This window comes from Paroedura picta, chromosome 5 (assembly GCF_049243985.1).
Source record: "Paroedura picta isolate Pp20150507F chromosome 5, Ppicta_v3.0, whole genome shotgun sequence".
Taxonomy (NCBI): domain Eukaryota; kingdom Metazoa; phylum Chordata; class Lepidosauria; order Squamata; family Gekkonidae; genus Paroedura; species Paroedura picta.
In genome coordinates, this window is record NC_135373.1 from 101,469,950 (window position 1) to 101,492,035 (window position 22,086).

A 22,086-nucleotide genomic window follows, 5' to 3' on the forward strand; every position below is an offset into this window, starting at 1 on the left:
TGTTCTGTTTTGCTTTGGGTTCAAACAGAAATGTTGAAATAAAGGTTTACACTTTTATACCAATTTATATCTGGACACGGAACTGATGGGAGGAACATGATCCCGCAAGGGCAACCTGCACCACTGAACTGGGTACTTCTTGCATCCTATATATTTTAATATGAACAGGTGGGAAATAAGAACATTTAAATTAAAAACAAATTTGAATTAAGACAAGAGTTTGCACTTTGACAACAGTGTTTTATTCATACCTACAAAAGAAAACAAGATGGTATCAAAAGGACAATTTATAAACTAATCATAACATAGCTTTTAGTATACTGCGCCTGAACACCACAGAGCTATGAATCTCTCCATTCAAGTCTTTGTTTAATACAACAGGAATGTGTTCAAATACCAGTCAGGGCTGAAAGAGAGTGCTGATCCTAACTGAAAAGCCTCTAAACCTTTCCATTAAGCAAAGCCCACATAGTAACTTATCAGTAAAATATACATATTAGATTATTTCCACAAATGCTTATTGGGAAAATGTTGGACATTACCGCTTTGTCCACAGGGCTCTCTAGCTGGCATGTGGAACTAAGCAGCACCACATGGGACAAAAGCAGTACATGCCATGAAGCACTCAATGGTTAATACCCCGGCTGAGCATGAGAGACCCTAGGCTGCAGCAGTCTTCAAGCTACAACAAAGCACTGCAAAACCCAAAACAATCCTGCATCTGCAGAGGACTGAAGAAAGACAGAGACCGCTCATACGTCCGGGCAGTCCTGAAACCCCTTTAAAGACAGAGAGAAGGTTATGTGGATTTCCCACATCCTCTAAAACCTGTATATTAATTTCTGTGTGAACGAAAAAGAGCTCCATGATATAGTTAAGGAAGGAAACGCAGACTACATTTCAAATAAATGAATATTCATTTGCATTGGAGCTTTCTGCTGGACACATCAAGTGTTCTGATTTTCCAAACCTAGATGGATGTAAGTCCAAAGAGACAAAGAATTTAAACTGGCAAATATTTCCCTCCCAGAAACTGTGCCAACAACCTACCTGTACGCTGTGTGCAGACACATAAGTGATCATTCCTCATCATGCTCTCTATTGAGGAACACAAATACCAAGCCAGTTTTTATAAAACAGCCCCTAATTACTATAAAATAACTGGGCAATCTTATTTAACGATGTACTCCCCCAAACAGAAAATAAGGTAGCCAACCTTGTAGCACAAGATGTATGAATCTCAAATCAGGACACATCATCTCCTGCCATATTATCTGAACGTGACAAGGGATGCATTACAAGATTAACTGTCACCAGCCATTCTGCTAATAGTCACAAACACATAAGCCTCAGTACTAGAAGAAAAATCCTATGCCACTCACCCTACCCACCAACCTAAAGCCCTCTCTCAGCCTGGGGAGTGAGGAAGAAAAAAAAGAGATCAGAAGTGTTATTACCTGCCTACAATTTCCTAGAATGCTGCTACCTACCTGTAAAAGCTGAATGCAAAGGATAGCTCACTCAAAAGCAAAGTTCAAATCAGATGAAGGTATGAATGATGCTCCAGGACATTAGCTATCTCTGCCCCACCTCCCCCTGAATAGGGACCTCAATAAACCTTTTAAAGTTGAAACAGAAAACTGAACCACTGCATTTTGGACAGTGATATCTTAAACCTGCCTGGTAAGCACTTCTTACAAAAAAACCCCCCAACAAACCAAGTTAAGAGAAACTGTCTTAGTTTCTATTTCTGCCGCAGCTCAATTTTAACCATGGCAGCTGATATTTGTGGGCAAGATTTCACCGATGATCTCCTAAGTGGAATCCAGCTGATAATAATTAACAGCCACAGAAAAATACAGTTTATTTTTTCGCCAGTTAAACCTGGGATGAAAGTACACTGCAACAAAGGACTCGCTCCTGATAGTTGCACTCTCTCCCTTGGGCTAGTACAATACAAGAGCAGCAGAAATGCTAACCAAAATTATCTGCTAATTATGTCTAACAGACAAGAGCTTGGAACACTGTGAGCTGACCAAGCTGGACAAATTATATTTTCAAAATTCACTTATACCAAATCCAAATACCTGTGTTCAATTTTCATTTTAAAAAATGAAGTCTTAACTTCAGAAAGAAGAGTACACTCTTATTTTCTGTTAAGAAGGGAGCACTGCATAGCACCATCATTCTTGATGTTTGTAGCATGGAGAATATGTTCTCTCTGCAGCAAGTTTTCTAACACAAGCCTCAGACACAATGACAATTGGGCTGGGACATTTCTGCCCTGCAGAGTCTCTCCCCCTTCCTGTTTCTTTTTAAAAGAGAAAATCATTCCAGATTCTTTAAGCATGCAAGGCCAAATTTCGTATGTCTATAAACATAGTCAGTTTTCCAGTCATTCTAATTTTAAAAACAAAATCAGTAACATGGACTAGGGACCACTGTCTTGGGCAGAATTTAGATAGTGAACTCTACATCTAACCTGCATTGGAACACATCACAATGGGTGAGATGGGAAAAGGAGGGGAAGAGAAGGTTCTTACATTGCAAATCTTGACTGGCGCTAGTAAACTGAATGGTCTCACTTGCGTGAAGGGGGCGGGGGTGGGGGAGGAGGTGGATACTGGTAGCCGGCGGTCTGTCCCATGTAGCCCATCACGTTAGTGCCTGGAGGCTGAGGAAACTGTTGCGACATGAGAGGCTGTGGCTGCTGGCCTGAACGGCCCATCCCTGCATACTGCTGTTGGCTGGTGCTTTGTGAGTTTCTCCCAGTGTTGGCAGCGTTGGCTCCACCATAACCAGCAGCGCCATATTCTGCCCCATAGCCACTTGTGCCATAAGCAGTAGCTCCATAGGCCCCCTGGGCATAACCATATTGGCCCTGCTGTGCCCCAAAGGCAGAATTTGGACTTCCATATGCACCACCATACGCCTTGTTGGCTCCATTGGCAAAGCTGTCACTGCGTTCGCGGTCCCTGAAGCTACCAGAGTCTCTTCGGCCATCTTTAACACCTCGGAGCCTTCGTTCACATTCCTCTTGGTACATCAGATTAGGGTTGTTGGATGTATTACTGGTTCGGTAACGAGAACGACCACCTAGTGATAGATGTGATTCCCTTTATAATACAGCATATCAATCTCAAGTAAAATTTCTTCACAAAGCAATTTGTTTCCATACTACTAATGCTAGAATAGAGCCCATTAAGACATCATGAAACTACCACACAGCTATTGCTCTTTTCACATTATATGATTAAATTCTAAGATTAAAATGCTGTAAAATGGCATAAAGTTTCTTACGTTTAAGTTTTAAAAGACAAAATCACTATAATTTGTTTGGTTCTGCCTATGAAGGAAGTGGGAAGAGCTTTCTTACACGAATGGAAACCTGATTCCTTAGATTGGGATTCCCAGTGCATGACATTAGTTAAATTTCTGCTATTCTCAGTTACTCTACTGTTCTCTGAATTCTGCTCTGAACTTCCCTATTCTTTAGTATTAGCTGAGGCAGTTTTGCTTCAGATACTAACTTATACAGAGGTGATAATAAAAAATAGGAAGAGGTGGCCCATTAGAGCACTAGGGTGTCCTTGTTTGCACAATCTGCTTGGCTTTTCAATCTGGATTTTGCAGAAGTGAAAATCTTTTTGTATTAGCTGGATTCTGGTAACTAGTATCTGTTTACTAGACAATTTCTTTTCTTTTTATCTTATTACTCTGCTTCATTTTATGTTGGTTTTTATTTAGTCATTTAACAAAATGTATATTCTTGCTGCAAAGTCCACTAAGGCTGCTAACAAATTAGAACATGCATAATAAACTCGTATCTTAAATCTGTTTTGGCTTACACTATGTTATGAAAAATGGATTATACATTTTGCAAATATGAACACGCTAATGCAAATGGACACCCTTTTCTGACCTGGCAGGGATAATCTTACATATCCCATCAACACACTGCCAGTGAGATCTACCCCCTGCCTTAACTGACACTTGTATCACTTCAGCACTTCATAACCCACTCATTAAAATATATAGGTGGGCGGCCCAAACAATAAGAAGAAACCATTTACCTCCACCTCCACCACCACCTCTATGATCCACAAGCTGCATCAGTTTTGGATTGATGGCCTGGTTGGCTTCCTCTAGCACTTTGATCAGTTCTCTAGCTTGTTTCAAATTCCCTGGTGTGAAGAAAGTGTAGGCAGTGCCTTTGTTGGTGCTACGAGCTGTACGGCCAATTCGGTGCACATAATCCTCTGAGCTGTTTGGATAGTCGTAGTTTATCACAAACTTTACATCTTCCACATCTTGTGAGGCAACCAAAGCACAGTGAGGGGTTGAGGAGAGGGTAGTGGAGGAAGGATGTGCCAACAGAAGGTAGGGAGTACGAATGCAAGTGACAGTAACAAGAGAAAAGAAAAAAGTTAGTAGCTGTAAGGAGTAAAGACAACACAGACTTTTCCCAACAGAGCAGAAGGCTAAATTGAGGTATTTCCCCTGAGAATCCAAATTTTGTTTTCTAAAGTTAAAGCAGTCTATCACTCTTAAATTCACCCAACCTCTTCTGGAGGCATGCCATGAACACATACACATAATATTGCTCTCTGAATATTAACCTGTAAAATCCAGGACGTTTTACGTGTATCAACAAACTGTGCCACTCTTACAAATATAGCAAAATGGATGGGATGAGTGAAAGAACTGCTGAATACCCTTAACTCTGTTAGGAGAAGCCTATCAAGTCTACCATCACTTGAGTCACTTACCTTCCAATCAGACATAAGGTTACACATAACTTTTTCAAAATTTGACAATTGCTATAAATATTTAAAAAATTCCCCTCCCCAGCATTCCAGTTACTGCTGTGGTAAAGTTTTTCAGTTTGCGTAAAGGATGACTAGACTATTTTAATCCTCATTTCCATAAATATGCAAAACACTAACATTTAATCACACCACTAAATTCTGCCTAGGTAAGATTTTTAGCATAAAACTGCTTGTCATTGAAGTGAAATAAGAGGATAAAACCCAGCTGCATCACCTAAGGGAAGTGCCTGAAACTTCAGATATGTGGAGGGTAGAAACCCAGTAAATGTTAGTGCAATGCTTTGCTAAAACCCTAGCAAATAATATTAAGGAAAAGCAAGTTTACATTAAAAATTAACAGCTCACGTACAAAAAAAAATCTGCATTTTAAGGAGAATATTCATTTTATATCCAAGATAAAACACAGATTGACTTTTCTTTTAAAAATGAGAAACATTCCCTGTTGTTACCAGACCGATGCACACTCCCTCCTCCTGTGGGAAATCGCTGCAGCCGATCCCGTCTCTTTGCCTTTTATTTTTGGCGGCCTCCTTTCGAAAACTCCGCCCTCTGACACGGGACCACTGGAGCGCGGGGAGCATGCATCAAGGGTCCATGGCAGCGAGAAGTCCCCACACACGCTCGCTCTGTGAACTGGCTTAGATGCTTCTCTGTAGCCCCATTTGGTTGTCAAGCGCCTGAGAACCTGGATTCACGTAAACGTTTCAGGTCCTCCAACGCTTGCTGTCCCCTCACAGGGCTTAAAGGGGGCAATTGTCAAAAATGAAGGTGTTAAAAATTACATCCAAAGGGTAAGGCTGCATCTATTGCCCAGACTGCATCAATTTCAAATGAAAGGACTGGGGGAAAGGGACAGTGGGTTGTTACAGGTGGCAAAGGGGTGTTATGTCTGTTTCTTATTACAGCAAGGGGGGGCTCCTCATTCTTTCCAGACTCCAAAGTCCTGAATCACACCAAAAAGTGAGAAGGCAGATTTCACAGGGGGCAGCGCGAGTCTCCAGCTTGGTGCAAATATCTCAATGGGCGGATATTAGGGACGGGCAGGGTAAAACACTTGGAACATTCACATCTTCACATCTAGGATTTAACTGGAGTCTGACAGACAGCAGGCTACTTGGCCTCAGCCAATCGGATTGTGGACATCCATTAGCAAAGTAGCCACAATGAATACCAACTTGTTAGAAAGCACAGGAAGTGTCACTTAACAATGAAGGGATCACTGAGCAGATTTGGGTGGGAAATCTATGGAAGGACACCAAGGAAAAGCAGGAAGAGAGGCAGTGGGGCAATTTCCACCTTAGACAGGTGGGGCTGAGTGAAATGCCCATTATCTGAATAGGGTGCAAGGTGGGAGTTGGGGGGAACATGCAGTAAAAAAGTAGATTTTTCTTTTAATTGAGTGTGCACTGACGTAAATCGTGCTCATCGTAATATTTCTTCCAAGGAACTATATTCAGTTCTTGATCCTTCTAAAAGGAGCCTGACTATCTGGGGATGCATACCCACTGAGATGCCCCCGGAAAAGGACTGAATGTCTGAACGTAAATTGGGAGGGGCTGAAATTAGCAAACACGATCATCTAGAGAGCTGCTTCGACCACCAATGTAGATATGTCCCCAGACCTGCACTGAGTGATCGGCAGCTGATATCAAAGTTTCTGTTAAAGAAAACAAACAAAAAGAAATTTAATGATTTGACTTTAACAGAGTGAAGTGTAACCAATTTTTAATGAGAAACAGTGCAGAGGGAAGTCTTCTTGTTTGGGGTTCATTCACAAAGAAGCCATCATGGGGGTCTCAACTTACCTGGAAGGAGCTTTCTGAAACCAGTGTTCCACTGGGAAGAGGGAAAAACCCTGGTGACTCAACCAAAAAGTGCGCGCCCCTGTTCTATATTTTAGGTAGAAGCCTTCACTTTCCAGGAACTTGGAGGAATTAGTCCAGAGATTTGCTGGTTAGATACTATTTTTTTGTTTTATTAAAGCAGCAAATTCTGGGCCCCAAAACAAGCCAAGATGTTATTTAGTAACAAGAAACAGACTCTGGTACCTTTTCCCCACAGCCTCAGTGAAGTGGAGAAGGCAGAGCGGGAAGACTGTTTTCTTTAAATAGTATCCAAATGAGTTGTTTTGGGGATCTATATGAGGAGCAGGGCTGTTTTTAAGTGTCTAGGCAAGATGCACAAAGAAGCTACCAGCACACAGCAAGCCTGTTTAAAAATGAATGCCAAAGAAAACAATATTGTCTTTTACTTAGAAAATACTTCACCAATTCTGGCGTTACCCCTTCTCCTAACAGGCCCAAGTTCTACCTGCAAAGGTCCAGACATGACCCCGGAGGACAGAGACTGAAGTCCATGTGAACATCTCTCAGAGAAGCATTGGACAATTTAGGGGATGGGGTGAGAGAATGAACATTATGACAGTAAAGGCTCCTAATCTGTTTAATATATTTACCATATATAAGATGCACTATGGACAAGGTTATCTTCTCGGCACTTAAAGAATTCTGAGTGACAAAATGTTCACACATATAAAAGAAGTCCCTATAAACCACAGATGGAATCATTTCTGCTGATTCACTCTAAGATCAGTCACAATGGGCCAGCTTACTGGAACTCACGACTATTGAATAGCTCCAAGGTGTGGCTATTGCCATACTGGTCAAATTTGTACAAGGGGGTCTGACATTTTCAAACCCACAAGAATCAGAGAATACAGATATCTTTGGTGAAGTACTGTTCACTCAAGCATCCAAGAGAGCCAATTTTGCTCCCCTCAAAAGAAAACTAAGGTATGTTCTCACTGTGAGAAAGCACTTGGTGGCTTTTACTATAACCTCAGTAATCCAATATAAGACAAGTGAGGCCAAATACGTGTAAGTGAAAATACCAAATATGCTCACTTAAAGTGAAATAGTGTTCTGTGACTGGATGAAGGGAAGGGTGAGTTCTACCTAGGCAAGGGATTTATGGTGCAATTACATTAGTAATGCATTTGGGTGGCAAAGGATTTCTTTTAAGGTGTTCACTCTTCTACCTAATAATTCTAACCAACAGCTCATTGGATGCAGTCCAGTCCTAGCCATCCAGACACAAAGCTGGAGCTGGAAAGGAGGTGGGTGAGGTAGGATTGGGCTGAGTAATTGGACGTCTCTTCTCCCCACTGGCGATCGATTAGTCATGCCTAGGCCTTGCTGAAGACCAAAGCCTGTTCGTTAGGAGCAGGAAGAGGACTTTGAATATGAAAGAAAAAAAAAGATTAAGGTTAAAAAAGGCATTTCATATGTGGGGGAAAGTCACGCTTTAAATTATTTGAGAAAAGAACGTCTGAATCTAAACAAATGACCTGAGAAGCAGGCAGAGAAGCCCATGTGTACAAACCTAGCCCACGAGATGCAACATCCGTGGCAATTAGGATAGGAGCCTTTCCAGAACGGAATTCTGAAAGAAAAGAACAATTTTGATATATCTTTGAATCACAAAACAACACACATCAATTTATCTTTAATTAGAATCACAGAATCATAGAGTTGGAAGGGGCCATACAGGCCATCTAGTCCAACCCCCTGCTCAATGCAGGATCAGCCCTAAGCATCCTAAAGCATCTAAGAAAAGTGTGTATCCAACCATTGCTTGAAGACTGCCAGTGAGGGGGAGCTCACCACCTCCTTAGGCAGCCTATTCCACTGCTGAACTACTCTGACTGTGAAATTTTTTTTCCTGATATCTAGCCTATATCATTGTACTTGTAGTTTAAACCCATTACTCTCCTCTGCAGCCAACAGAAACAGCATCCTGCCCTCCTCCAAGTGACAACCTTTCAAATACTTAGAGGGCTATCATGTCCCCTCTCAACCTCCTTTTCTCCAGGCTGAACATTCCCAAGTCACTCAACCTATCTTCATAGGGCTTGGTCCCTTGGCCCCAATTGTGATGGCTCCAGTATAAGTCCTGATGCCAAGTAACCGACCCACACTATGAATGCAGGAATTAACTTCCCTTGGCTAGCTCTGAATAATGCTCATTACTGGAATCTATTTAAAAACATTACAAATTTAGACTCAACACAGAAACTATAATATTCATAAAAGCTAAACAGCAAGTATGCTCAGTATATACATAGATTATAATATATGAACCTATACTATTGTACTACTTTTAAAATCATTTTTTAAAAGCTTTCTGGTAAGCCAGACATCTACTCACCATTAAGCACCCAATCTCTTTCTGGCTGACTCTTGTCTCCATGAATACACATAGCTGGCCACCTACAAGCAAATAATTTAAACAAGTTTTAAACAGCCCAGGAAGAAAGTTCAAAACCAGAATGAATAAGAGGAGCTGGGTTTTTTATACTCCATTTTTAACTACCCAAAGGTGTCCCAAAGCAGCTTACAAACACATTTCCTTTTCTCTCCCTGCAACCGACACCCTGTGAGTTAGGTGGGGCTGAGAAAGCTTTGACAGGACTGCTCTGTGAGAACAGTTCAAAGGGAACTTCACTAATTGGCTGCATGTGAAAGAGTGGGGAATTAAACTCTATTCTCCATATTAAGAGTTCTCTACTCTTAAACATTACACCATGCTGTCTGTCCATCAATATTTAGCTTAATAACAAACTTGACACAGACCAATTTAAACAATCAAGACATGGCGTTGCACCAATTTTAAGGCAGTAAGAAACACAAATATGACAATAGACACCTAGTTGTACAGCCAAACACTACCAGGGGATAAAATTGTTCTATGGAAGCCAAGAGGATAGAGAACTCTCTGCCCAAGCTACAGAATATTTCTTAGTCCATAAAAGAAGAGTTGGTGCCACTTTTCTCTACCCAAAGTGGCTTGTACTCGCCTTCCCTTTCCTCTCCCCACAACAAACACCCTGTGAGCTGGGTGAGGCTGAGAGAGCCCTGATATCACTGCTTGGCCAGAACAGTTTATCAGTGCCATGGCGAGCCCAAGGTCACCCAGCTGGCTGCATGTGGGGGAGTGCAGAATGGAACCCGGCATGCCAGATTAGAACTTCACATCCCTAAATTCTATAAGAAGGAATTCAAACAAACATTTTGGAAAAACAGCATGCCCTCTCTTTTTCTCAGCTTTTATTTTTATGAAATGACTGTGTGCTATTGGTATTGGTGGTTATTTCTTAGTTCTCAGACTGACCTACCTATTCAGTTGCCCAGAGTTTCTTTTTATTACATTTACATCCTGCTTTTTGTCCACAGAGCTTTAACCAAGAGGTTTAGAGCATTAACTATTTCTTAGTCCTTTCCTTTCCTAATACTTTATCCCTCACTCACACACGATTCTGCTGTAGCTCATCCCTTTGGGTATCCTGTAACCCACTATTTATAACTGATTTAAATTTTTAAAAATTACTTTAATATAGGCCTTATAAACACGCAGACCCTAGCTTCTCACACAGAGAGCAGCATTCAACCATCTCTAGAACAGGAACCCATATCTTTGCTGTTAGGTTTCATTACAAATCAAACAAAAAATTCACGGGAACATCAGCACTGCCACAAAGGTCTGCCAAAATGACTATCTATGTTTCTCAGTGATCTTCATTTACAGTAAATGGATTCAAAAAAGCCACAAGACCTACCCATCTCTGCGCATCCTTCGAGTTAGATCATCACATCGTCTTTTTGTCTCCACAAAGATGATAGTCTTATTTTCTTTTTCAGCCATAATTTCTTCCATTAGTTGTATTAGCCTATTAACAAATAGATGAAAATTATACACAAGGAAGTTTATTCATCTTCAACAGTAAGCAGAGTGATATCACTCCGTTATCAAAGAATTATGAACAGCTTTAAAATGTTTTCTTAATCCATAGGAGAAGCTGACTGGTTTTAAGTGTGGTCTTACTGAAATATTTATTATTGGTGGTTCTACTGTATGGAATTCATATGTCTTTTGAAGGCTCCATTAGAAGGGGGGAGTAAAAATAGCTTGGAATAGACACTTAAATTTCACTGGTCTAGCCAAACAACATCACAGATAAAAAGTTCTGAACATGCAAAAAAGCTGATAGTACAGTATGATCCATACTTATGGTCCTTCTCACTCTCCATGCAAACGTCCACTATCTGTAGAATATTATGATTGGCACTCAGCTCCAGGTTGCCCACATTGATCTGGACATAGTCATGTAAAAAGTCTTCTGCCAGCTGGCGCACCTCCTTTGGCCAAGTAGCGCTCCACATGAGAGTCTGCCTGTCAGGCTGAAAGGAAGAACAGATTATATGGCATATAAATTTGTTATAAAAGGAAATTTAAGAATAGAAAATAAAAAGTTTACATACCCGTATCTGATCAACAATTTTGCGAATTTGAGGTTCAAAACCCATATCCAGCATTCTGTCAGCTTCATCCAGTACAAGGTATGTACACCGGCGGAGGTTGGTTTTTCCTGCTTCCAAAAAGTCAATCAGACGTCCAGGTGTAGCAATACAAATTTCCACACCTGGAGGAGAGGAGGAATAAATGCTTAGACCTTCGTTAATAATTTAGATTACTGTATCAGTCATTCCTGATGTCACCTGGGCTTACATTGTCATGCCCGGCTCAACTCTTCAAGTCACATGATGACTTAATCCCAAGCATCAAAATACAGGAGGTATGCATGCACTACACACATATCTCTGCTTATAATAAATCTGAATGAACTTCTTCTAGTAATCCATTGCTCTGAATACACGCATTATAAGCAAGTTAAATTCAAATTCGATATATTAAAATAAAATCATATAAAACCATCTCTGCAACGCAGTATTGTTATTTGATTTGAACAAACAAATCTTGCACTTTGTAGCCATAATTAGGATAACTTCATAGTCCAAAGGAAGCCTTTACTGACACTACTTACATATACCTACATAACATTCACTTATGTTAAATAGACTTCCAAGAATTTAGAATAATACTAGAGTTCCAGCAGCTGCCATACCTCTCTCCAGGTCTCTGATTTGGGGACCTTTGGGTGCTCCTCCATATATACAGGTACTCTTCAGCCTTGAACATTTACCATAATCATCAGCTACCTGTTGCACTTGCTGAGCCAGTTCTCGGGTAGGAGCCAGTACCAAGCACTGCAAAAAGAAACCCATCCAGAGTACTAAATACCACACTCCAAACATATGTCTGTTTAAACAACAGAAGCGACACTTACTGAACCACCATTTGCCAAAAAATCACAATATAGTATGACAAACCAGCATACAACACTCCAGGGGGGGGGAATCACCCACAAAAAAGTACTCACAATTGGACCATCCCCTCTTTCCAAATATGGCTGGTGATTGATGTGAACAATTGCAGGTAACAAATACTGAAATGGGGAAAATAGCATACATTAGAAGTCAGGACATATAGTGGTTAATTGTTGTACAATAGCTGTATATTCATTTCTATATCTTGTGTCAAATTAGAAATTAACTATTCTCAATTCCTGAGGACAGCCAAGCTAATTCTCACAGGGATGCAGTACTGGACAGCAATTATAATTCATTCACATCAGATCTACAGTAGTGAAGTTTCGGGATCTCACTTGCAGAACAAAACCAAGTTAAGTTACTGATGCTGGAACAATGGGACATGTCCAAGTACAAGCAGAACATTTAAGGTCCCTGCCTAAAACTGTGGCCCTATTCACTCCTACCTGCAATTGTCTGACTGAACAAAGTGAAACTTGCTTCTAAGATATTTAAGACTGGGCTGTGTGACATGAGTCCATTTCTCACATTTCATATCCCCCCTGTTCTTCACTTACAACTGTATATCCTCCTATTTAACAAGAACCCCACAACAACTTACAAAGGACATACTAAGATGGGTAGAAAATTTCAGGATTTAGCCTTAGTGTAGGAAAAACAGATAATAAAAAGCAATCCAGCAGAAAATGAAAACAACGTACTGCCAATGTTTTCCCGGAGCCAGTCTGTGCAATGCCCACCATATCACGACCACTGAGGGCTAATGGGAAGCCCTGACACTGAATTGGGGTTGGTTCTGTGAAATGCTGGTCCATCAAGACATCCATTACATATTCTAAAAGTCAAAGGAAAAGAAGCAAACAAAATCAAGAACAGTGAGGTGGAAACATTGTCCTTGTTACATGAATTAAGCTTCTTTAACAGTTAAAAATCACAGCAGTTGCCGCAAAGCTACATGCTAAGATTACCTTCTAAAGTCAAACATGACTAAGTAACAGAAATAATCTAGGATTTAAATACTATCAATCATGGCATCCTACAGTTCACCTACTGAGGACCTGTGTTAAGGTGATTCCAGTTGTATAATGCTATTCCATATATAAAAACCACTTGAGAAAGTCAAAGGGTTTGTGATATGGTATCATCAATACAGAGGTAATTATTTCATCTGGTCCTGAAGAGGTGCTGGATTTGCCTGATATATCTGAATTTTAAAAAATGAAAGGGAACATATTGCTTGCATGAGGCAAAACATAGGTATTGCTGGTTCAGGGCAACCAACTGTCTTTAGCCTGTTTTGGAGTAGCTTGACCATACCTTACGACTCTGGTTTACAGTTCAGGTGTACTCAAACTGAGCTCGCTTCTGGATGAACATGCAGCAGCCACCTCCAGAATGACAATTCATCAGCTTCTGCTGGTATACCTCCTGCGACTTTTCCTCAAAAAAATTAACCTGGCTACACTTGGTTTAGTGATTTCCAGATTGCACTACTGAAACATGTTTTGAGATGTCTCTGAAAAGGTGTCAGAAACTTAGTTGGTCCAAAATGTAGCTGCTCCCTTATTACCCACAGCACAGCATGCCAACCCTGCTACAATGAACTGGTACCCACTTAATTGGCTAGTAATTTCTTTCCAAGCTCAATTTAAAATTCCTTTTGTCCTTTGGTCCAGAATACTATAATGCTGCTTTCTCTGACAAGAGTCTACAAAGACACTCGTAACTGACCTTTGGAAAGGTCTGGCAGGTGGTGACACGGAAAATTAATTTCCTACTGGTGGCATACAGTAGAATGTCTTTTTACAGAAGGAACACTGGGCCATTTCTTTTCTTTTCTTAATATTTAGGAGGATTGTAAAGAAGCTTCTGGTTAAGACTATATCAATTAAGGGGGGGGCATAAAAACATGTTTACAGGTTTTATTAATTGTATAATTTCTGTGCTTGTATTTACTGTACTCTTTAGACAGTGATTCTCGGGTTAATCCACTACTGTCTCCACAACTATTATAAATTCCTTTGGAAATGCCTTGGTGTCAAAAAGTGACATATAAATACTTTTTAAAATAAGATTCCCTCCCCTTTCCCAAAACCTGAGTTTAACTATTTGACAGAATACTCACGTGGGAAGTTACACTGGTGGAACGCAAATACAGGCTTGGGGCACCCATCTGCTCCTCTAACGGTAATCTCTTTCTTCCTTCTTAGTTCATCAACCTCATACTATTTAAGGAAGCAAACAAAGTTGTAGTCCTTTATTTCTATCAGTGCATATAATTTGAATCAAACTTTAACAGAACATACATTATGTGATCTTGCGTTCTGGTCTAATAGCTATGTGATAGTGAAAGAATTAAGAAAACGCTTTACTAGTTCAGAAAGTTACTGAATCAATATCTGAGTAGGAACTTGTTCCTGAAATTTATTGTACTAGGCCGATAACACCCAGCTCTTCCTCTTGATGGATGACCATCCTGATTCCCCCCCCCCGCCCAGAAGCCTTAGCCAGATGTCTGGAAACAGTGATGAGGTGGCTCAAGAGTCGTCTAAAGCTCAACTCTTCAAAGACAGAGGTCCTATTGCTGGGCAAGAAGGTTCCAAGTGAGAAACCGTGCTTGCCCAACCTGGAAGGCGTACAGCTATTAGTGGCTCACTCCGCCAAGAATCTGGGCGTGATCCTTGATACCTCCCTATCTATGGAGGCTCAGGTCACTAGAGCAGCACAGCTGTCATTCTTCCACCTGCACCAAACCAAACTACTAGCACCCTACTTGGCCTCAGAACACCTAGCCACAGTGATCCATGCGATGGTCACCCATAGACTGGACTTCTGCAACTCGCTTTACATGGGCCTACCCTTAGCCTTGATCTGGAAACTGCAGCTGGTCCGGAACGCAGCAGCCAAGGTCCTCACTAAAACAACTTGGAGGCCCCACACCCAGCCTGTTCTCCAGGATCTGCACTGGTTACCAGTTGAATTCCGCATCAGACTTAAGGCCTCAATAATCACCTTTAAAGGCCATACACAGTCTGGCCCCAGTGTACCTGAGGAATCACCTCACTGTCTAGACCAGGGGTAGTCAAACTGCGGCCCTCCAGATGTCCATGGACTACAATTCCCAGGAGCCCCCTGCCAGCGAATGCTGGCAGGGGGCTCCTGGGAATTGTAGTCCATGGGCATCTGGAGGGCCGCAGTTTGACTACCCCTGGTCTAGACCCCCAAAGGGCTCTATGCTCTGCCACTTCCAACTGTCTGGTGATCCCTGGCCCCAAAGAAGCATGTCTGACCTCAACCAGTGCCAGAGCTTTTTCTGTCCTGGCCTCCACCTGGTGCAATGAGCTCCCCAAAGAGATCAAGGCCCTGCCTAAACTACTGCAGTTCTGCAGGGCCTGTAAAATGGAGCTCTTCTGTCAGGCATTTGGTTGAGGTAGGCCAAATAAACATCTGCTCCCCTCTCCAGAAACCGCCCATGAACTGATCCCCGAAACAACCAACCTATGAGAACATAAGTGACAATGTTGTCCCCACTGATGTTGGAACTGATGTATGAAAGTGCTGCTGGAACTTTGTTACCAGCTGCTGAAAGTACTATTACTGTTTCTATTGTGTTACTTGAAGTTGTTGTACTGTACTTATTCCTACGTTCTATGTAAACCGCCCTGCCACAAGGGAGGGCAGTACATAATTATAATTACAAATATATAATAAATAAATAAATGATGGCTCGCATCCAATGCTGTAAAGAGTAACAGCCTTATTGGGGTGGATCCTACCACTATCCTATCACTCCACTGAGCAAAGTTTGAAGCTTTCTTCCAGCTTAAAACACCTCTCTTCAACCAAAGAGCTATGTAAGTTGGAAGGTTACTTTTAAGAAAGTTGGCTCCTAGACGATATCTTTATGATTCAAAATAGGACCTCCTGTAGTTGTCTTGTCAGATATTATATATACTATGAACACACCTGTCTCCCCTCAGAACCAGAATGTTAATGCACAATATTTGCTTTTAAATAATGTTATAATTTTACTGCTGGTCAAGAGGAAGCAGTATATAAACAAAAATATATAAATAAAGTAACTAATAGTCTACTGGATCTTGGCAAATTATGAAAATACATCACATCAAGACCTACTAGCCTTGCTTATCTATATCAATATTTTAATCTTGGCTATGTAAAATTATAGAGTATTTATAGTCCGGTCTCAAATTACTCAAGGCTAATTAAAAACCTAACAAATGTTTTCCCTCACTTTCTTTGAGCCTACTCCATTTGGTCTTTGACTTCCTCATTACAGAATGTATTTGTATACTAAAATAATTAGATATATGTAATCAGAAATCACAGCAAACACAAGATATATATCCTTCAACTTCTGTCTCCCCCCACCAAATATCTCCATATTGGCAGTATGAATTTCTGTTAATTGGTGCCCTGGAAATACAACTATAACAAAGCTAGAGAACTGTTATATTAAAAAGCAACCACTGATCCCTCAAAAATTTTTCATTTTAAAAAGCCACAACAGTTCTCCACAACCCTATTATTGTTATTATAAGTATAAAAGCACTGTTTTCACTTGTTTTATATAAATAACTATTTGGAACCATTATGATTTAACATAAATGTGGCCTATTCCTGTTTTTAGAAATAAAGATACTTTGGAGACCCACACCTAGATTTTGTAAGAAACATCAACTTTAAGCAAAACAGCTGAGAACTTAGTCTTAAAAATAAGTTTAACTGCCTAAAATCCATTCTTCTGAGCACTAGTACAAATCCAGGTTATGAGGTCCATATGGCTCAGGGCAGTTTACATATAACATTGGGGGGGGGGTACATGGAACGACCTCACATATAACATAGTCAATACATCAACAATAACATAACACTGGTTCTGAATAACACCATTTCAGTGATCTTAACATACATGAAGCTGGCTTACAAAATCAAACCACTAGTCTATCAAGGTTAGTAATCACTACTCAGATTGGTAGCAGCACTTCAGGATCTTGGGTTAATGCATGATGATGAGTAGGAATGCCCTTTAAGTGATCAAGCACCAAAGGTTTTGCAAACTGGAGAAGAGTTTGTCTTTGCTACTATTCTGTTTAGATCAGGGGTAGTCAACCTGTAGTCCTCCAGATGTCCATGGACTACAATTCCCATGAGCCCCTGCCAGCGTTTGCTGTCAGGGGCTCATGGGAATTGTAGTCCATGAACATCTGGAGGACCACAGGTTGACTACCCCTGGTTTAGATCACATTAGTAAGATATGTCTAAAAATAGGGATGGACACAAACATAGACCTTTTTTTGGGGGGGGGGGGGAGAACTCCCTGGAAAAGTAACATGGCAGGCCAAGTTAGAACCCACCAGGCTATTAGGTTTAAATGACTGTGAGGCCTTTCACCCGTCCATTTTGGTACCCCCCCCATAGAGCTATGAACTGGGCCAAGCTTGTGCTGAATTCTGGCTTGTGAAACGGTTTGTGTCCATACCTATCTAGGGAGAATGGCCGAGTAAGCTTTTGCAAGCACATACTTTTTAGGTTAATCTTAAGCAAGATTAATCAAAGAATATATAAACTATAATAAGTTGTTGTGAACCAGTATAGCATAGTGCAGCTATTCTGTACACAAACTCCTAGCTATTTTCACAGTCTGCATCCAGTTAGAAAGGTTAGGAAAGTTTCCAAGTATGCAAAGAACAAACATCACTTACTGGAGTGAGTCTGGCCACTTCCGGATGTTCAACATAGAAGTTCTTCTCAAACTTGGGTAACTCATTCAAGTCCCATTTCTTCTTACGCAGCCGTTCACCTGGGTTTCCAAATTTCTTGGGAGGAAGAGGACTGCCAAACCTGATGGGGGGGGGGGGGAATGACACAGTAGCAACTGTTTACAGAAAGCATTTTACAAAAATATTTATATCATATATGAAAGCCATTTTCATGATTAATTTAGCAACAAACTACTGGTTCCAAAAGCCACTGCAACCTTGCAGGTAGACCCTCTTCACTTTCATGTACCTGCAAAAAGGTTCCTGTGTCAGAAGATAAGCCCCACCTTCTTTCCCATAGGAACTGGGACCTACAATGTAAGGCAGCATGTTTGCCTCAACACATCATTTCTGAATTTAAGAAAAGGAGCAGCAACACGAACATGTCAAGCATAACATTTGTCTTTACCTCCCTTAACAATCTATTTTTATATTTATTTATTATAATCCATTATGTTTTGCTATATAGGTACTGGCAACTTTGTGTAACAGTTATTCTAATTCAGCTTGTCCAGCATCTATAAACCAACAATGCTTGTGTTGATTCCCATACCGACTACTGCTAGTTTAAAAGACTGGCAGAATCTGGAAGAAAGAAGTAGCACAGAAGTAATTACCATAGTGTTAACCCGCACATCCTAGCACTACAAAACTTAACCGACATTGATGTTACCATGGCTGAAGGTTGACAAGTCTTAATTCTCAGTTATGAAACACAATAACTGAGGTTATTGTACTTTGGTCACATCATGAGAAGACAAAGTCATTAGAAAGGGCAATAATGCTAGGAAAAGAGAAAGACCCAACATTAGACAGATTGACTCAATCAAAGAAGCCACAGCACTCAGTTTGGAAGACCGGTGCGGGGCTGTTTATGAGTGTTGTAGGAGATATACTCATAAGGTCACCAAAAGCCATTTAACGGCACTTAACACACTCAGTGTATCAAGTGATTTCAGTAAAGTTCACACAGCATCCGTCTCTTTAATATAAAAAGAACTGTTTCCCAGCAAGCAAAGGACTGCAGCATAAGTGATGACCACATGAAATAAGAATCAAAACTATTTCACTTCTGCACTGTTATTCGACACGGTTATACTGGACAGCCGGAATGTGCCAACGAGGCCTAGAAATCCAAGAGACTCAGAATGAACCTTAAAGAGTCTTCCCACTGTTCTCAAAGGCAAGCAAGTACTTGAATCACAATTATTTTAACAGGCCTGCACCCGTTCCGGCTGTCGAAGTAGCATCCATATACCATTTTAATGGTCTCTGCAAAGCGAGAGCCACCGGATATCACCACACCGGCTTCTATGAGGCGTCCCACCCAACTAGGAAAATAAAAGATATCGCGCGGAGTCCGGAAGAAGCGAGTATGTGAAGTCTGTCGGAAGATCACGTCACAAGAAGAGATTGCAAACAAAAGCAGAAAGGGGGCGGAAACAGGCCGCCATGCCTGCAGTCCCCTCCTTCTCCTCCTCCCCACCTCGCTTCTTCTCCGGATCTCCGCCCTTCGTAGGCCTACGCAGGGCACCTCCCCGCCAACGCTTTTGCTTCCATATTGTGACAGTATTTCCCACTCAAAAAAACATTCAATTTCAAACTTTCTTTTTTGGTTTGACAGATCCGTTGAGCCCAGAAATCAGTGGATCATGTTTGCCCCATCGAAAGTCAAAGTCTCGATCGCTAAATTACCAGCAACCCCAGCCCCCCACCCCACCCCAAAAAACCCCGGCAATTTAATTCCATTTAATCCTGCCGCCGCCCGATCGCTTATTCGGAAATCTCAATAGGGTTTTCTCAACCCGCTGGAGTGCAAATCTGCAACCCACCAGCCAACTATAAAGGCATGCACCATTCTTCTTCCCCCAACTTCACTTGACGGAGGGCCTCGACAATGGAGTGATGGGCAGAAATCCCACAGGTCAGTATTTACCCACCAGAGAAGGCGCCTGGCCCCCATCTGCCCGCCAAGGCCGCGGGGAGGCTCGACGCTGCAGGGGGGGGGGGAGGCAGCAAGTTCCGCCCGGCAGGCCACCCCCCTTCCCCGACCCTCCTTACCCGCCGCGGTCACGGTCGCGGCCTCGATCCCCGAAGCCCCGCATGCTCTCCGGCCGAAGGAAGCCGCTGCGTGGGCGGATGAACTGGAGGCTTGGAGGCCCAACCGCCGCCGCTGTTGCTTCTGCTGCCGCTACTGCGCTCTCTCGCTCGCTCGGTGGAGTTAAGCTTCACAGCCGCGATTCTCGAGGCTGGATTTCGGGTCCCTCAGACGGGCTGGAGAAAACCAAAAACCGGTTAGCGATAGAGACAGGATTGTCTTGCTCTCCCGGCGTCCAGACACAAAATGGCCGCCGTCACCCTAGCTCGCCTCTTCTTACGTTACCGGTTTTCCCGTTGTTTGCGTACACTACGTCTCTGAATAGCGTTACGTCTATTCTCAAAAATCTACCACGTACGTCGGCCACACTCTAAGAAGCAGATTCAAGGGACATGCTGCACGGAAAGAACGTAGCAATGGGTCTGGGTTTGTTCTTTGTGTGGCCAATTCAGTTTCTATTCTCAAGCGTCGTCTGCGGCAAGCGCTTATCCCACATCGTTAGGAAACGCCTGAGGAAGAACCTTGCTACGAAATGTAATACGGAAAATCCCCCTCCCCCCCCGTAAGTTCTGTATCTGCCGCGCTTTCTGAGCCGGGTTTAGCGTAAGGAAGCGGGAAATGCCGATCTTGCGCAGGAACTTCAGGGAAATAATGAACTGCGCATTGTCTGTAGCGTACACTGCATAAAGAATACCACCTTCCAAGCGAACGTAGAGGAGGCGGAGGCAGCGGCACCGGGATAGTTGGACAATAACTCATAACCCATATGTTGTAAAATCAAATTGTTAAGATCTCATCACCAACTTTTATGTGAGATTCTCCGAAATATTGAGCAGTCTCCTGAGTTCGACGTCAGTCGCTGTTGGACCACGATGGGCACTGAGAAATGCGGGTCGGCTGTAGATAGTCAGCCACATTACTGGCGAGTTGCTACATTCCACTCCTGCCGTGGGTTGCAGCCATGATGCCTGCTCCTCGCTGCTTTCCAGAAATCACGGAGACCTCGCAGATCCTTCAGTGCCGACGAGAAGTTAAAGTTACTCTTTAGGGGTGGGGGGGTGGAGCTGACGTCTCTATAATGCAATAAAGGACTTCATAATAATGAATGAAAACAAAGTTTCCTAAAGCTGCTGCATTTCAGAAATAGAGGTCAGCAGGACTCAAATCTGTCTGCCACCCATGTTTAGAAACGCTCTATCTATGTGATTTTAGAGATGTAGGAACTATTGGTGCGTAAACACTGCGTGTTCCCTAAGGTGCACTGCCCGTTCCAGCACCCACCCCTAGGGTTGAAAACAGCTCTGGGAGTTAGTCCTTGACTGAAATATACCTGCACTTTCATGATAGTGCGGAGGGGGAGGATTTACTAAAGTTCAGCAAACTTCCTCGAGTCGTTTACAAAATTAGGATATCAAAAAACCCATACATTTGCAATAAACAATAAAACAAAGCAGCAGCATTAAAATGCATCAATAGATTCATAATAAAATCAATAATAGTGTCTCATTAAAGACATGACAGCGCAATCCTAAGCATGCATGCACATGAAAGCTCATACCTTGAATAAAACTTTGTTGTTCTTAAAGGTGCCGCTGGACTCAAACTTTGTCCCGCTGCTTCAAACCAACATGGCTACCCACCAGAATCTATATTTGGTATTGTCCCTTTGTATCTTAATGCCTTTTTTTTTGCAACGCCCTTCCCACATTTTGAGGACTTCGGGATCACTGTTCCTCATTGTATCTGAAAATCTTGCCATAACTAAGGGCCTACTGGACTCAAACCTAGCTTTTATACTGCAGACCATCAGGACTACCCTACAAAACCAAACAGCATCTTGAAAACACTAAGGGATTGTAAAGAGCTCCAAAAGGGCACCTCTGAATTTGGTGAACGGGTAACCAAATGGATGGTGAAATTAAATGCAAGTACAAAGTAATACACATTGGGGGGGGCGTAATTCTGTTTTCACATATGCATTGGTGAGGTGTGAGCTGCTGATGAGAGAATGCTTTTGATTATCAAATGTCTAGAAGCAGTAAGTAACCAGACGAAGGCTGCTGTCAGTGGGCTACTCTATACCAACTAGCTGGCTACTGATGGAAACACTAATCTACAGGGTCTGATTCAGCATGGCTGCTCTAATATTC

General features: G+C 41.9%; 1 protein-coding gene across 1 annotated transcript; it reads right to left on the minus strand.

The window, feature by feature from the left end:
• Window positions 1-219: 219 nt before the first annotated feature.
• DDX17 (DEAD-box helicase 17) lies at window positions 220-20,205 on the minus strand. Its single transcript, XM_077339536.1, has 13 exons — window positions 19,900-20,205; window positions 17,782-17,920; window positions 14,181-14,280; window positions 12,757-12,890; window positions 12,106-12,171; window positions 11,791-11,932; window positions 11,147-11,307; window positions 10,893-11,065; window positions 10,444-10,554; window positions 9,036-9,097; window positions 8,211-8,270; window positions 4,074-4,310; window positions 220-3,096 (listed from the first exon to the last, which is right to left on the minus strand). The coding sequence occupies exons 1-13, from the start codon at window positions 19,941-19,943 to the stop codon at window positions 2,582-2,584; spliced, it is 1,944 nt and encodes a 647-aa protein (XP_077195651.1). The 5' UTR covers window positions 19,944-20,205; the 3' UTR covers window positions 220-2,581.
• Between the last annotated feature and the right edge of the window lie 1,881 nt (window positions 20,206-22,086).

Coding starts and splice junctions, on each gene's coding strand:
- DDX17 (XM_077339536.1), bottom strand. CDS start 19,943: ATGCGGGGCTTCGGGGATCGAGGCCGCGACCGTGACCGCGGCGG. Junction 11,066..11,146: donor AAATTGTTGATCAGATACGG/GTATGTAAACTT, acceptor TCTTCCTTTCAG/CCTGACAGGCAGACTCTCAT. Junction 4,311..8,210: donor TGTTGCATCTCGTGGGCTAG/GTTTGTACACAT, acceptor TTGCCTCACAAG/ATGTGGAAGATGTAAAGTTT.